Source organism: Rhineura floridana, chromosome 8 (genome assembly GCF_030035675.1).
Source record: "Rhineura floridana isolate rRhiFlo1 chromosome 8, rRhiFlo1.hap2, whole genome shotgun sequence".
Taxonomy (NCBI): domain Eukaryota; kingdom Metazoa; phylum Chordata; class Lepidosauria; order Squamata; family Rhineuridae; genus Rhineura; species Rhineura floridana.
The window spans coordinates 135,106,759-135,124,541 of record NC_084487.1 but is presented as its reverse complement, the minus strand read 5'-3'; the positions used below and the strand labels follow the sequence as shown (position 1 = coordinate 135,124,541).

Below are 17,783 nucleotides of genomic sequence, written 5' to 3'. Positions count from 1 at the left end.
TTATGTGTGAGTACAGAATAGGCTAGACAGATTTGTTATTTTCCTTGTGATTTGAACTCTCTGAATTTTTTGTATTTTACCTAACTCTTGGGGTATTTAGTTTAAGGAATCATTTTGCTGCTATATTTTTGCACTTACATTTTATTCTAGTAAAGCCGCCTTTTATTTACCAGTGTGTGTCCATTTCAGGGGGAATTTGGTGCTGAATCCAGCACCTTGGCCAGTTAGCCACAGACTACCATACAGTTGGGCATTTTGCCTTAAGGCTCCAGGACAAGGAGTGCATCTTTGGTTCTTGTCTTTTGGAATCCTTGGCAGGTCTATTTCTGGCATATTTGGTTTCCCCTTGTCCCAGAGTGGGTGACCAGGTTTAAGGGGTGGTGGCAATCTACCTACCTTGCAGGATTGGTGTTGGTTTAATTCAGCCCTGGTAAGGGAAGCACGAGTTGTGCCTTGAGCTTGGGAGTTGACCCCCTGGCGAGAGTTGTTTACAGTCTCAATAATATGTGGTCAGTTTTAAGCATTACATTCCAAATGGCAAAATCTGAAATTATCTTGAATTTGAATTGTTTGGAAATTTGAATTCAGCATTAAATGTATCCCTTGATGAACTGAAAGACAAAGATAAAATTTTTTAAAAATAACTTCTGTCTTCTTTATTTTTTCTTTAGGTATTAACACATTAATAGCGAACAATGTATATGAAACAGCCTATTCCCTCCATGATGTAGGTATACATTCTTTTTTGTCATTTTCATAAGAACCTTGTTTAAGCAAACATAATTGTCATTGCATATGAGATCCAAATGGATGTAAAATGTTCTGTTAACAAGTAATCTCCTGATTTTGTCTTATACACAAGTTTCCTTCACACATTGTCCACATGAAGGGTGCTTTAAACTGGCCCAGTGTTGTGTGGTTTATTCTGTTCCCTGTTTGCCCATGCATAGAGTGTAGATGTCTGAACAGGGAAAGCTATGGATGCAAAGTTTCAATGCAATTTGGAACTGTAATTGCACAGGGTTTCAGATTGTGTGGAAGCCCATGCATAGGTTTCCCTCACTGGACAGCTACACTCAACATGTGGACATTGGGGATGGGGAAAACATCTGCCCGAGTGTGACTTTGAGGTAAGAAAATGGGATGGTATACCAAGAAGAAATAAACAGAAGAGCAGTGGTGGCTGGTGGACACAACCTGGTGCAGGTGGTTGCCAGCCAGAGTTTGCAGAATCATGACCAAGATGCAGGGCCACTGCCAGCACTACCCCAGGGCCCGGGGCTCCTCACCTCCAGCAGCACTGGGCCGGGGCACCTCCTCCTCCCCCCACCTGTCTTCATTGCTGTAGGAGCTGGTCAGCACTGCTACTGCCACTGCCACATCCTCTGCCACCACCTCCTCAGCCCTGGACCATTTCTTCAGCAGCTGGAGGCTCTGGGTGCTCTGCCACGAAAGCTTCTGCCACTAGCAGCAGGCTCCATGGCATGGGGAACTTTGCCTTGCGGACGCGGCCATAGCTGTGGTGTTCGTAAAAGTTTCCTGTGCCTTGGAGGCACAGTGTGGCTGTGGGAGGACTGGGGGCGGGGCATCTGGACCCTCCAGCCACTGAAGGGATGGGGCAGTGCTGAGGAGGAGCTGCTGGAGATGGTAGTGGCGCCGGTGGGCCCAGAGCAACAGAAATGGGTGGCAGAAGGAGGTGAAAAGGCCTGGCACTTGCAGTGGTGAGGGGTCCACTGTGTCTGAAACCTGGAACTGCCCCGGCCATGGTCTTCTGGGTTTCTCCCCATCATTCTCCCTTGCAAAGATATTGTGAACACTTGAGCGCTACAGCTGTACAAATACTAAGCACCCAACTAAACTGAAAAGTGTTTTACTTGGGGTTCAGATGGCACATTGGTTCTGTGCAGGGAAAAAACTTGTATGGCCTCTACCTGTTCTGATTCTATCCCTGTCTTCCTCCTTTGCAAAGAAACAGTGGACACTTGAACACTGCGCTTGTAAAAATAGATAACTCCTGTTTTACCTTGGGTCAGAAGGGGTCCCTGCTGTCACAATTTCTAGTGTGGGATCATACCACAGTAACTGTACATAATTTAGGTTATGAACACACTAAACACCTACCCAAAGTGTTTCCATTAGCCACACCTGCAGGGGGAATGGGCTGATCTGCCGATCAGTTGTGAAATCTCTTTGAAGCTGAATAATTAAAAAAGCACTCAAGCTGCTCCCACCAGGTCTTATAGGGGAAAGGGGCTGCATTTGACTAGTGCTGTGTGCCCCGTTTCCAGAAGAGAGAGAGATGGAGACGCACTGGAACCTACAGAACAGGGAGTGTGTTTCTACCCACAGAAGTAGGGGAACAGGAGAAATTTGATTCAGTTCATATTTAAAACTAAATCTGTTAAATTTGCACTTCCCAAAACTATTTGAGAACTGAAACACAGCCTTCCTTTGAAACACGCACTTACCCAAAATTTGAAGTGCTGTTCTCCAAGCAAACAATATCGACCAGTTAATATATCAGTGAAAATAACCCACAAAATGCATTATATTGGGAGAAACTGCTTGCAAAAATGGATGCATTAGTCAAAACTGTATTTTATTATTTTTTATTGTCAGGACATCTCTGAGCTTTCTGTGAAGCTGCATTGGCTCCTTCTGCTGGCTTCCCCCTTTTTCCCTTGACGGAATTGTTTGCCTTTGTGCCTTTAGAATTTCCTCTTTTAGAAACTCCCGCCCATCGTGGACTCGCTTTCTCATTGGGGTCACTTGCCACGGAGCCTTACTTGGGGTGGCTTCCCAGGAGACCTTTACTTGCCATTGTAAATAAAGATAATAATAATAATAATAATAATAATTGTTCCGAGTTCATTTCAGTCGGCTTTCCTGAAGTCCAGGGTAACCATACAGCTGCTCTCAGCTTTTGCTTCCTTTAGAATCAAGAAGTATAGCGTGCTCACTTTCCCCCAGAGTTCCCGTAACTGCCACTTCATCCTCCAAGTCACCTCTAGTGGGGAGAATCAAGTCAAGGATAGCTGATCCTCCAGTTGCTTCCTCCACTTTCTGAAGGAGGAAGTTATCTGCAACGCAAGTCAGGAATTTCTTGTTTGGCAGAATTTGTCTCCCACCAGATAGCAGATAATTGTAGTCCCCCATTACATCATGCCTCTTTGAAACTCTGGCAATTTGCTTTTCCTCACCTTCTCTTTCATTGAGTAGTCGCTAGTAGACTCCAACCATCATGTTCCTTTTATGCCTTGTCCCATTTATTTTAATCCAGATACTCTCAGTGGAGCTATCTTCCTGTATTTCTGTGCAGGGATATATATATTTAACATATAGTGTGACTCTGCCTCCCTTCCTATTCCTTCTGTTCTTTTTGAAAAAGTTATATCTTTCAGTTGCTGTGTTCCAGTCATGGGAGTCACCCACCAAGGTTCAGTTATACCTGCCAAGTTGTATTTACTCTATTAAGAGTTCAAGTTCATCTTGTTTGTTTCCCATACTCTGGACACTAGTATACAGACATTGAAGATCATGTGATTTATGGCCTGGCTTCCTTCCTACATTTTTATGAAGACTGTTCCTGGGCCCCATTAGAGCCATTCCCTCAGTTCCTCTTACTGCGCACAAGCTGTAGTTAGTCGTTACCGCCAAGTTTACATTTCCCTGCCCCTTAGGATTCAGTTTAAAGCTCTCCTGATGATGTTCTCTATGCTGTGGCCAAACACTTTCCTCCCAGTCCTTGTCACGTGCAACCTATCACTTGCCAGTGGTCCATCTTCCAGGAAGCATAGCTTCCTGGAATTTAAATCTCTCACATTGGCACCACCTTCGTAGCCAGTCATTCACCCAGAGTATTTTTCTTTCCCTTTCTGCTCCTCTCCTTAGGACTGGAAGGATGGATGAGAAAACTATCTGGGCCCCAAAGTCCTTGAGTTTCCTTCCCAGAGTTTCAAAGTTGGATGTGAATTCTTCGTAGCTCCATTTGGCAGTATCATTAGTTAATTAGTTCCCAAATGGATGAAAAGAAAGGGATACCTGTCAGTGATGGCAACCCTTCCATCACATCTCTAATCCATCCTCCAGGGAGACAGCATAGCTGAAGTGTCCATGGCTCTTCTCTGCATACCTGGGTTTCAGTCTCACGCAGTAGGGGGTTTCCCGCTACTACTACTACTGTTTTCTTCTTCTTGTGGAGTGTGATTCCATTGCCTCTGCTTGACTGAGATTCAGCTTCCTTCTTGCTGTCATGTGAGGTCTCCAGTAACTCTTGTCCTGCACACTGTCCTCTAGTCTCATCCTCAAGTGCCTTGTTTTATAAACAAGATACTTGTAGTGTGTCCAGTGGTGCTTACTCACACAAATAGGCAGGTCAGTGAAATATTTTTTTAAAAAAGTCTGCACTGCAGAAGAGTGGTTTTCAGTTCAGCTAAATTTAAGTACGACTATACCTAAGCTGAACCCATATTATCAGGTGATCAGGTACCATGCCTACTGGAGAAAGAAGATGAAACATCATAGTTGTACAGGCAGGGGCTTTTTTTGTTATGACATATTTGACAACATTTGACCACATTCTCATAAAAAAATAGGTGACCCGTTCATTGGTCAGTTGTCAATATTTGACCAGTCTATTTCCCAGCGCTTCGATCCTAGAGCATCATCTTAGGTGATATTCAGCGTTAGTCATACTTAACTCAAGTAGATTGATTTCACTGGGTCAACTCTGAATGATTTAGGTGTATATCACCCCTTTTCTTCATTACTGGATTGCACTCCAGCAGGCAGGTGAAGTAAATATGATCTTTGTCATCATCATCATTATACAGAGCAGGGATGAGGAACTTGTTGGACTCCAACTCCATCAGCCCCAGTTGGCATGGTCAGAGATTGTAGGAGATGTAGTCCAGCCATGTAGTCCAGCCACATCTGGAGGCAACAGGTTCCCTACTCCTGGTACAGAGAAATCACCATGTTCAGTGCTCATAGCACTTTACAGCTGAAAAGAAGTTTCTGCCCCAAGGAGTTTTCAGTGTAAACTATGGTAGTGGGTTAGAAAATAGATGACAGAGATGGGCAGGAGTAAAAAAAAAAAAGAATGAATATGGCAAAATACAATTACAAGTACTTAGATTTTGTGGCAGTCAAAATTATGACTGAGGGTTGACCACAGACTTCATGGATTAGATTGTTTTGGAATTGAGGAATCCAGTTTCTCTGTCTTCACAGAGTCCAGAATGATCTGCTTTTGTTATGCAATATATAAAAATTCAATTCTTTTGATCATTAGGTTTGATAGTTTTTGTAACCATAAGGGGTTTCCTCTGAATCACAAGCAAGACATAGATGTGGACCAGAGAGCAGATTGTAATGACCATGTTTAGCTTAAAGCTAAACATAAATAAATAAATAAATAAAAATGTATGATATGCTAGGGATTCCCCTTCCTTTTACCTGCAATGTTTCTTACCATTAGCATTGTCTTTCCAGGGTGAATATGAAAGTGAAAACAAAGAAATGAATGAAAGACAGGTAAAGTATTTTACTTTCTCAGTTTGATTGGTGTTAGATTTGAATGCATCGATCTGTTCATTGCAAACAAGTCTTTGTGATGAAAATATACCACAAACAAGGCTCAGTCTAATCTGAAGTTTTCCTGCTCTTTCACAGCTCCCATGCATTTCATTATGGTTTGCAAAGAAGAACTTTCCACGAGATTGCATCCATATTGTCGTGCTATGACCTCTCATGTTATTCTTCCACTAGGTGTCTTGAGTATAACTTTTTTAGCAATGTTCTCAGCAAGTTCTGACATTACTGTCTGTGTTAGTAACCAGAGGTTCAAACAGATATAATTCATGAAAGTTTTCTGTAAAAAACACCCCTATCATAGCTAGTTTCCAACATTATATCTCTTTGTCACATTCTAATTTTGTCAAAGAAAGGTAGGACCACTAGTTTGATAGGTGGAGAGGAAAGGGAACCATGCACTGGCTTCAAAGGAGGGAAGAAGGAAGGCAATTGGTCATATAATTGCTTCCCTTCACCACCCTAGGCCTGGGCAGTACATTCCTTCACTGGAATGTAGGGACGGAGGATGAGGCATTCAAAGCAGTCTGAAATTTGCTCCCAATGCAGATTGGGGCCCTGTGGCAGCTTCCTACTGAAAATTGCTCTCCTTCTTTACAGCACTTTTGGGGACAAATAGAAGGGGAATTTCATCAGGAAGCTGCCATGGGACCCTGATCTAGATTAGGAGCACGTTCCAGATCCACAGCTGCTTTGTCTTTCAATTAAAAGTAGCCAGTCTAAACACCTTTTTAAAATTTAAAAGCAAAAATAACCTAATTTGTAGTTTGGCTCTCTCTTTTCTATGTTAAATTCTCCCACTGTAATGGGAAAAACCAGAAGGTGAAATGCTCCCTTCACCCTGCACAACTTTTAAAGATACAATACAGAAGACTTCTTGGAGGCGGGGCCTGGAAACAAGAGGTCTTCTGTATCTTTAAAAGTTGTGCAGGGGGAAGGGAGCATTTCACCTTCTGGTTTTTCCCATTATAGTGTTGCAAGAACACCTGCACTTGGCTGAATTTTCTCTTCTCTTAAAGATACAGAATCATTCTCAGGCCCTGACCCTGGCAACCCTAACTGGTATATATTCACTAATAGGCAAAAAACCTTGTGGTTTAAGAATGTACCTATAGCCCACAGCTATTTTTATCAAACTTTAAAAAGCAGAGAAATTGGGCAGCTATAGTGAATGCAACACGGGAGCAGGAGACCTGACCTCCTCTCTGAGATATTGGACTGCCCTACAAAGTTGTCAAAATGCAAAGACGATTTGGGTTGGTCTTTCACAGTCCAATCTACTTCCTGTGTAGCTTGGAAGAATTTGGTAACATGTGCCTCTGAGCATATGGTGAGTGGTGGCAACACCTGCCATCTCCAAACATAGAGAATTATATTTTTGTATGTTCGTTGGTGTTCTTCTTACTTTGCTTCTTTCTTGTGTTACTAATGTTTCTAGAGAGAATCTAAACTAGAAAATTTTATTTCCCTCATTATTCATCCCAGAAATCTGTGTCAAATTTATTTTCATTAATTTCAAAGCCTTTTTATTGGTCAATGTCATATGATGGCGAAGACAGCCTTTTGTGTTTCAAATTGGAGGTTATGTTCTATTTCTATTTTGGGTGCATTAACAGTGGAATCTGAAACTGCAGTTTGATGTAAAATCAGACTGATTCCAATATGTTGCTCCTTCAGCAATGACTCTAGCTGTTGGAAAAAAGAGGACACATGTTTTCAGCCGGCTATGTTTAAACCTCTTCATTTAAGGCAAGGTGGGCACAGTCAATTAAAACATAGAGCACACCTAGAATTTTGCTAGAATATATTTCACCTCCCTGTTTTATCTTGTGCAAATTGAGACACTCCTGAGGTCCACTGGAGACTATTTTGCAGAGGTCAGTGCCATTATTATGTTTGGAGTTTTTTTTAGTCTAAATTTTGCAAAGAGTTGCTGTACTTCACATATTCACAGAAATAGAAACAAAAGAAAATGATTTCCTATAGGAAACTTCACTAAAATTGCAAAGGAAATCAGACATATTCAAAGTGACCATCTGAACTATATCAACTGTCTTAATAATGTTGCTTCCTCCCTGCTAAAACAAGATCAGCACAGCACCTGTCTTCTTTCTATTCTTTGGGCTGATTGCAGGTGTTGCCACCACTCACCATATGCTCAGAGGCACATGTTACCAAATTCTTCCAAGCTACACAGGAAGTAGATTGGACTGTGAAAGACCAACCCAAATGGTGTTTGCATTTTGACCAATTTGTAGGGCAGTCCAATATCTCAGAGAGGAGGTCAGGTCTCCTGCTCCCCTGGTGCATTCACTATAGCAGCCCAATTTCCCTGCTTTTTAAAGTTTGATAGATATAGCTGTGGGCTATAGGTACATTCTTAAACCACAAGGTTTTTTGCCTATTAGTGAATTTCCCTGCTTTTTAATCCGGGAGGTAAGAGATGGGATCTTGTGCAAGTTAGCACCAGCAGTAACAGAAATAGTTCAGCAGTGTATTTTAAATGTTATATTACCATCAAGAATGCCTTTACTTTTACAAGAGGGTCATGGCTTAGTGGCAGAGAACATGCTTTGCATGCAAAAGTCCCCACATTCAATACCAGCATCTCCAATTAGGGCTGGGAGAGATCCTTATGTGAAACCTTGTCAGTCAGTACTGAGCTAGATGGACCAATGGTCCGACTTGGTGTAAAGCAGCTTCCTGTGTTTCCTATACTCTACAGGGGATACACAAAGAAATATGCTTGAGACCCTTTCTTTAAACATTGTGCATCTTGCAATCTATATTACTTTGCAAAGTATCAGCAGTTACTACCTCTTCTGCTTTAATCTCTGAATGCCAGTTATAGGGCTCACTGTGACAGATTATACACTTAAGAAGCAACTGTGAGTTCTGACATTCTTAAATCTGAAAAGAGTCACATTATCCACAGTAAGGAAAATACTGATTAAAATTAAATCGTAGCAGACAACAGCAGTGTTGCAAAGGAAGGCTATATTACAGCCAAGTCACTCTCCAAGCTAACCTCTGACTTATTTATTATTTAAATTGAGCGAGTGAGCAAGCAGAGACGCATGAAGAGGTAGAGAGCGGGGTTGGGGGGGCAGGGCGATTGATCAAGTGAACAAGCGGAGAGGACAGGCGGGGGAGAGAGCGGGTGGGGGTGAACTCTACATTACAGTGTATGGATGCAGGAGGATTTTTTGTTTAAGTCACAAACAGTAGGGTACTCGTCCAGGGTCTCAGGGGGTCTTAGACCCCTTACCTTTTGGGGAGCAGAGTCCCAGCAGGGTCGCTATGTGTCCAACATCTTATGAACCAATCAGCATGTTAGCTGCTGAGAAGAGTCTTCTAACATGCTTTCTTGTCCTTTCCTGCTGATTGGAGCCAATCAGAGTGAAAGGAGGTGAGTCAGTCACTGAGAAGACTCTTTTCAGTAGCTAATACTCTCCTCTTTTGTGCTTATCCTACGGACGTCTATTGTTATGGGAGAAGGCATTGAAAATGATATTATTCTCAACCCAGCAGCAAAAAAAGAAGAAGGGGCATGGCTGTGACTATCATGATGAGACCCTACACTTTTTAATTTGCTACTGCACTAAATCCTATATTTTTCTGTTATCTAGACAACAATCACTTCTGTACTAGGGAAGTGACTGAAAATGAGCCAGGCTTCTCCACTGCTTGAATCTAGAGAGAAAAATTCTCACACATACACATGCATGAACACTCCCTGTCATTCTCTCTTTCTTTCTCTCTCTCTCTCACACACACCAGGTGGGGGGAGAGAGTGGGGTGCTGGGGGGCAGGGCGAATGAGCGAGCGGAGATGTAGGTGGGGGACAGAGCAGGAGTGGGGGGGTGAACTGTACATTGCAGTGTATAGATGCAGGAGGATTTTTTGTTTAAGTCACAAACAGCAGTGTAGTCATCCAGGGTCTCAGGGGGTCTTAGACCCCTTACCTTTTTGGGAGCAGAGTCCCAGCAGGGTCCCTATGTGTCCAGCATCTTATGAACCAATCAGCATGAAATGGGAGTGTGTTAGCTGCTGAGAAGAGTCTTCTAACATGCTTTCTTGTCCTTTCCTGCTGATTGGAGCCAATCAGAGTGAAAGGAGGTGAGTCAGTCTCTGAGAAGACTCTTTTCAGTAGCTAATACTCTCCTCTTTTATGCTTATCCTACGGACGTCTATTGTTATGGGAAAAGGCATTATAAAGGATCTTATTCTCAACCCAGCAGCAAAAAAAGGAGGGGCATGGCTGTGACTATCATGAAGAGACCCTCCACTTTTTAATTTGCTACTGCACTAGTGGTCACAAACAGAAAAAGCACTTGGCCACCTCATTAGTGTAATATGGTATTACACTAACTGCAAATGTTTGATGCCCCTGCAAATGTTTGATGAAGACCTTCTGTTCTCTGCAAAAGATGAAGAGGAAAATGCCTCTTCCCTATACAGCAAAGGCTTTCATGAAAGTGGGAGGCAGTGGCCAACACAGGACTAATTTCAGATGGGGGCTTTGTGATGTTCCTGTATTAGTGTATATATGGTAAGTGCTGTTTGTATAGGAGATACATGGTAAGTGGAATGAAAGAGGAGGGGGGAGTGAATGGGCAGTAGAATGCTGGATGATTGGCTGAGTGTTTAGAATGGCTGAGAGTATAAATGGAAGGATGACAGTTAAATCTGGGTGGACGTGAGAGGTTTGTTTTGGTGGGTTTAGAGAGGAGATTGTGTGGAGAGTTGGTGGATGTGAGGAGAGTGTGGAGTTCAGATTAATACTAAGACAAGTACCAGAAATAGATGAAACCATATGCTTATGTGCCTTTATAAAGTAATCTTGTTATCTTTGTTATTTAATAAATACTGTATTTGGTTTACCAAAGGCCTGATCCTTGGCTGGGGTTTCACAGACCAGAAGGGAGGGTAAGGTAAATACCAAGGCTGAAGGGAAACAGTAACAAATGGTGGCAGCGGTGAAGGGAAGAAAATAACACCACAAGTATTCAGAGCAAAACAGAATTATATGCATTCTGTATAGATCAAAGGGATTGGGACAGTTTAAGCACGCAGTCACAGAGGTTACCTGATTGAGAGAGACTCAGGCAGAGTCTCTGGGGATACTGGTTATAGGACGTGACTGGTGGTGCTGCCTAGCAGGGGGATCTATTGAGATCTGTGCTAGAGCGGAAAGGGAAACCATAAAAAAGGACAGTCCGGACTGGTGGAGTCCCTGGTGCTGCCTAGTGACAGGCAGTAGCCACGAGCAGGTAGGAACCTGACAGGGAGAGCCAGGGAAGGGCGTCACAGGCTTCAATACAGGACTAATTTCAGATCGTGAGTGAGTGAAAGAGATTTAAGATTAAACAACCAAGAGCTAAATTCAAGATTAAAGTGTTAAAAACAAAGAGTCGCATCAAATCTCAAAATAACTACAACAATGTTATGAGCACAGGTCAAACAGCCACACACACACTGCAAATAAAAAGTATTTGAGCTTTTGTCATTTATAAACCCATTTAAGGGTGGGGGGTGGCAGGGCGACTGAGCCAGCAGAAAGAGCAGGCTGCGGGAGACAGCAGGGGTGGGAACACACACACACATCACCTCCATTCTGCTGCTGCCTTCTCCTCTGTCATCCTTGCCCTCTGGCTTTCTCCCTCCACCGTCCATTTCTCTCTCTCTCTCTCCTGACCGTCTGGCTCTCCATTTCCTCCCTCGTGCTTCCTCACACAGAGCACGAGGGAAGAGCAACCCGAGCAGAAGGCCAGTGTGAGTCACATGTCTGTTGCCCACCAATCACAGGAGCAGAAGACTTCCCCTGCTTTCTCCAAGTAACTGGAAGGGGAGGGGGGTGAAACAAAAGAACTCTTGTTTCTACTGCGCATGCGTGACGTTATCACCCACGGTAATGCATTTTTTATCTATTAATTAAAAACAAACCATGCCTTTTTTTACTTTAAACCTACTGAAGATGAAGATCTGTGTTTGGGGGCAAGCTCAGGGATTTGATTAGAGATACCTTACAGTCATCTCTGAGTTTTAATGAACATCAACAGATTATGAGAACTTCTCAAGAAAAAAGTCCAAATGGCTTCTTGTTTTTCTCTCCCGTTTTTCAGTTTAACCTGTGAATTCTCCGGGGGGGGGTTGTGTATCACCAAGAAAACTTTCAGAGTTGTAGAGCAAGCAATTCTGAATCCAACAGTATAAGACTTGTAAGTTTTTGTTTTGAATTGGGACTATAGAAAGCACCAGAAAGGGGTGTGTGTGGGTATTTTCATTTAACATGGTAGAATGCGAAAAATCCCTTCTGGCTATAGTATACAGCCACCCTTGTGGCTGTATAATAACCTAGTATTGTCTGTTTTAGCTGGGTTTCTACCATCCCAGGTAGAACTCTTGTTTGCTACTATATCTCTACTAAGCTATGAGGCCGCCCCATCTTATTCTTGCTTCTTATTCTGTCCCTAGTGGACTGGTCAAAGGTTATCAGGTTCCTAGAATAGTGAAAGTGCAAATACATAAATGCATAGGAGAGTTTGCAGAAGGATTGTTCCCCTAAAGAGAATTTTGTTGCACAACATTTGGCCACTAAGGGGTGCTGAAAATCTACAAATGAATAACGTAGTCAAAGATGTTTAATTCCTCAGTAACTGGAGATGCATAAAGCTTGAATAAATGGGACATCACTTTTATCTGTAAGGGAAGACTCAGCTATGTGCCTAAGTGAAGGTGGCTAAAACTTTCTTCTGGAGGACAAAATGGTAACATAGCAGAAAATCTGCAAGGACTCACCAGATATCATGACAAAGGGGGGGAAACACTCTTTAGTGCCTGAAAGAATATTCGCCCGAGAAGCTGGGCTGCTCTTCTTCTTATCCTGCCCATTTAGGTCCTCTTAGGAAGTGTTAAGTCTTAAAAACGTAAAAGCTTCTTTTCAGAAATACTGCATTGATTGCTCACACATGTTTCTATCATCCAGCCATAAGACTCGACTGTAGAATTTCTGGGTATAACATCATCTGTTTTCTATCTGAGCCTGAATAGTTTCATTGTTTCATTACCTGAAATGCCCTGATCAGGTTTAAACTGAAGGAAGACCTTTTAAAACTGTTTTCTACCTCACTCCCTTTTGATGGTGTTCCCTTTAAGGTACATATGCAGCTTCCGCTTCCTTGCTAGCAGTTTGTGGCCCTCAGACAATGGTGGACTGAGACCGTCTGGGTTGTATTTTCTAATAAGGAAGCCCAATTTATTAAGATTTACGCATCAACTCTTAAAGCAAAAGGAAACCCTAATTAACCCTCTTCAGACTCTCATTGTTGAAAAGGCCCCCATGAAACAAATTTTTGTGCATGTCAGCAAAGAAGCATTATGTGCAGCACATGCTCTCTCTAAAACTATTAAAAGCAAAGAATTTCCCTGTTTCAGTGAGGTGCTTATTCTGGGTGGGAAAAGCTATAAGACAGCTGATGTTAGAAGTTTTTGGAATCTGCATGAAGTATATTAATGTTTTAAAATTCTTCCTTCCTCCTAGGAACTGTTGTATAGAATCACTGCCACATACCTCAAAACTCCAAAATTTCATTGATGAAAATTAGGATATATTATGTGCTTGAAACACCTATTTTTGTGCTAAGCATCATTTACTAAGTGCGCGCACACACAAACACTATTGCAGATTGCTGAATGCCCTTTTCCACCTGTTCTGATGTTATTCATTTTTCTGAATATACATCTTCCTGCACTAGCATATGAGAGGCTTGATAATAAAAAATATGAGGCTTGATAATAAAAAATATAATCATTTGATTTTTAAAAACTTAACAATATTTAATGTAATGTTTAATTTCACAATTAGGACTGTGCTGAATATTGTTTCATTTTTATTTTGAGCCAAAAATAATGATTTGTAGGACAGACCCCAAATCCTCTCCAATTCAGTTTGCAACCCCATTCAGAGGTGGCATTTTATTATTTGTTCAGGGCCCCCAAAAACACTGAATTGTTTCATGGGGGGAGGGGAGGTGGCTGGTCAGGTCCTTTCGATGTTTTTCTTTTTTAATATTCTAAAAATTGTTGCCTGATTTGTCAGCAACTTTTACTTTGAAAACTATGTCAGCATAATTCCATTTTATGCATTTTGGGATGAGGAAGCAGGGCACCTGGAGCTCTGCTATGGCTGCCACCAGCAACACATGCGCCAGCTTTTAAAATGTAAAAGTAAAATTAAAATAAGAGATTCTGTCAGAACAGGTAGTATTTTCTAAGTTGAAGAAGGAGAAGAGGAGAAAATGAAGGAATCTGCTACCAAAATTGCCCCTTCCGCAAAATTATTTTCAATCCCCCCACTGCCGCCAAAACAACCCGAATCCTCTGCTTTGGGTGTGTGGGGCAACATTCTTAGTTAATCCTTCTTTCTGCTCTTTACTCTCACTAATACTGGTTCAACATCATTTTTTCTCCTGATTATTCACATGGATGATCCCAGCAAATTAGGGGTAACTTAGAATATTCCCCTTTTTTTAAAAAAAGCATAGAGTCATTTTGACTCAACAATGTTCATTATATGGCTAAGAGAGTGGCTGTATACTATAGCCAGCATGAACTTTTTGCATTCCTCCATGTCAAATTGAAAATACCCCCATACCATTCTGCTGCTTCCCATAAATCCATTTCAAAACAAAATATTACAAAAGTTTTCATGGCAATACACAAAACACTCAGAGAGAATCATCAGTTTAAAGTCAAAAACATGAGTAAAAAGGTCCAGACCCCTGTTGGACTTTTTTCTGTCAGTGATCTCATAATTTGTTGAAATTAATTAGAAAACAGTCATGTTCACAGAGTACCTGTAATCCTGTTACTGACCTTGCCCCACACTCTGAACTTCATCTTCCACAATCTAAAAGTTTTTAAAACTGCCTAGCTGGTTTTTGATTAATTTAAGAAATTTTACATTGGAGTCTATGATAGTGCAGGCATGCTCAGTGTTCTAAAAACCTAAGAACTGTTTGGCATGGCTGATCAGGAGACTCTAATTCCCCTGACAGAGCTCTAGTGGCCAAAGTGGCTTAACAGTCAGTTCCTCTTCCCAGAGAATTCTGGGAAATGGAGCTCTGTGAGGGGAATAGCAGTGTCCTAAACAACTCTCAGCACACTTCACCAACTACAGGATTCTTTGAGGGAAGCCATGACTGTTGAAAGTGGAATAAATGTCTGGTGTGGATGTGGCCAGGGACAGCTTTGGTTTAAATTTGGGTGGGACATGTGTCTGCTGTAGAATTAAAAGGTTGAGGAAACCTCCAAAAATAATGATACTGTTTACAATGTTTTCCTTTTGGAAAGGAAAAGGACTTTCCCTCTGCACAGTGCCCACCCACCCAATCTCCTCCCCTCCCTACCCCTTCTCCCCTCCTCCTTCCTCCCTGCCAATACATTTCCTCCCCCGGGTCAGTTTCACCTATCCTAAGCATGATGGCTCACGAGTAAATCCCAATGAACTCAATAAGCATGCAGATGATCAAACCTGCCCTCCCTCTCTCCATCCCTTCTCCCCTTCCCATCCTTTGTCCCTCTTCCTCTCCCCATTCCTCTGCCTCTCCCATCCTTTCCCCCTCCCACTCTCCTTCCTTCCCTTCTCCCCTCCCTTCCTACTCACTTCCTTCTACCCCTGTCCCCTCCAGCCCACTCTCCCTCTCAACCCTTATTCTTTGCCTCCTGAGCATGATTGCACAGGAGTAAATCCCACTGAACTCAGTAAGCATGTAAATAATTAAGCCTACCTTCCCCCTCATATTACCTTCTCCATGCCCATCCCCTCCCATCTCTCTCTCCCCACCTTACATTACCCTCTTTCTCCCATCTCCCTTTCCCCTCCCTTTCCCCTCCCTCTCTCCCTTCCTTCTGACTCCCTCTTCTTCTCCCATGGTCAGTGTCACCTTTCCTAAGCATGATTGCATGGGAGTAAATCCCATTGAACTCAATGAGCATGCAAATGATCAAACCTGCCCTCCCCTGCTCATCCTTCCCTTGCTGTCACCTCGCTCCTCCCCTCTTCCCTCCTCCCATCTCCCTCTCCCTCCCTTCCCCATTTCCCCTTCCCACTCCAGCTCTCCTCCTTATCTTTCTCCCAGGGCTGGCTCCAAAGGGCAGCCAGGTAGGACCCTGGCCAAGGGTCCCATGGCACACAGGGTCCCCTGAAGGGCCCCTTGTTATGGTGCAGGAGTAGTGCTCTCCTTACGCAGCAGGCTCCCTGCCACAGATCACAGGGAGGAAGTTGTCCACCTGCATGCCTGCCCACTCTTGCTCACTCTCCCCCACACCTGCCCGCTCACCCTCCCTCCTGCCTGCTCTCCCTCCCCCATTTGCTTACCCTCTCAACACTTGCTTGCCCTCCCCTCTGCCCCTTGCTTGCTTGCTCACTGGCTGTCCTGCCCCACCCGCTCACCCTTCTTCCCACATGCTCACTCGATCACCTTCTCCCCCCCACTCACTTGCACTCTATTCCACTCACTCACCCACTGTCCTGCCCCCCGCTCACTTGCCCACTTGACCTCCCACTCCTTCACCCGCCTGGTACGTAGGTAGGTGGGGCATGTGTGTGGGTGCCAGGGCCCAGGGCAGGCTACTGCCCAAGGACCCCGGCATACCTGGGGCTTGCCTTGCTTCCTCTCCTGGGGTCAGTTTTACATTTTCTAAGCATGATTGCACAGGAGTAATTCTCATTGGACATATTATTATTATTATTATTATTATTATTATTATTATTATTATATCCCACTCTTCCTTCCAGCAGGAGCCCAGGGCGGCAAACAGAAACACTAAAAACACATTAAAACATCATAAAAAGACCTTAAAATACAATAAAACAAAACAACGTTAAAAAACATTTTTAAAAAACCCTTTAAAAACATCTTTTTTAAAAAAAGGGTTAAAGATATTAAAAGACATATTAAAAGTAATTCTAACACAGACGCAGACTGGGATAGGTCTCAACTTAAAAGGCTTGTTGGAAGAGGAAAGTCTTCAAAAGGCACTGAAAAGATAGCAGAGATGGCTCCTGTCTAATATTCAAGGGGAGGGAATTCCACAGGGTAGGTGCCGCCACACTAAAGATCCGTTTCCTATATTGTACAGAACGAACCTCCTGATAAGATGGGATCTGCAGGAGGCCCTCACCTGCAGAGCACAGTGATCGGCTGGGTATATAAGGGGTAAGACTGTCTTTCAGGTATCCTGGTCCCAAGCTGTATAGGGCTTTGTACACCAAGACTAGAACCTTGAACTTGGCCCGGTAGCAAATGGGCAGCCAGTGCAATTCTTTCAGCAGCGGGTGACATGTTGGCGATACCCTGCCCCAGTGAGCAGTCTCGCTGCTGCATTTTGCACCAGCTGCAGCTTCCAGACAAACCTCAAGGGCAGCCTCACATAGAGTGCATTACAGTAATCCAGCCTAGAGTTTACCAGTGCGTGGACAACAGTGGTCAGGCTATCCTAGTCCAGAAACGGCCGCAGCTGTCTTATCAGCCAAAGCTGGTACAATGCACTTCTAGCCACAGAGGTCACCTGGGCCTCTAGCTACGAAGATGGATCCAGGAGCACCCCCAGACTGGACCTGCTCTTCCAGAGGGAGTACAACCCCATCCAAAGCAGTCAACTGACCAATTATCCGAACTCGGGAACCACCAACCCACAGCACCTCCATCTTGCTAGGATTCAGACTCAGTTTATTGGCCCTCATCCAGCCCACAAGGCAGTGGTCCAGGGCTTGCACGACCTCTCCCAATTCATATGTTACAGAGAAATAGAGCTGGGTATCATCAGCATATTGCTGACACCTCACCCCAAAGCTCCTAATGACCACTCCCAAGGGCTTCAAATAAATGTTAAACAGGATGGGGGACAAGATGGTACCCTGCGGCACCCCACAGCACAACTGCCAGGGGGCCAAAAGACAGTCACCCAATGCTATTCTCTGAGAGCGACCTTGGAGATATGATCGGAACCACTGTAAAACAGTTCCTCCAATACCCAGCTCACCAAGTCGGCCCAGAAGGATACCATGGTCAATGGTATCAAAAGCTGCTGAGAGGTCAACTAAGAATAACAGGGTCGCACTCCCCCTGTCCTTCTCCTGATAAAGGTCATCCATCAGGGCAACCAAGGCTGATTCAGTCCCATAA

General features: G+C 43.4%; 1 protein-coding gene across 4 annotated transcripts in view; it reads left to right on the top strand.

Moving 5' to 3' along the window:
- ANO2 (anoctamin 2) overlaps window positions 1-17,783 on the top strand; it is a 261,951-nt gene that overhangs the window by 68,568 nt on the left and 175,600 nt on the right. For all 4 annotated transcript variants that reach the window (XR_009757630.1, XM_061582608.1, XM_061582609.1 and 1 more), the window contains exons 7-8: window positions 672-727; window positions 5,494-5,535. Coding sequence is in view for 3 of the 4 variants with exons in the window: in XM_061582608.1 (XP_061438592.1) it covers window positions 672-727; window positions 5,494-5,535 (98 nt within the window). In the remaining variant the exon portion in view is untranslated. The remainder of the gene's footprint in view (window positions 1-671; window positions 728-5,493; window positions 5,536-17,783) is intronic.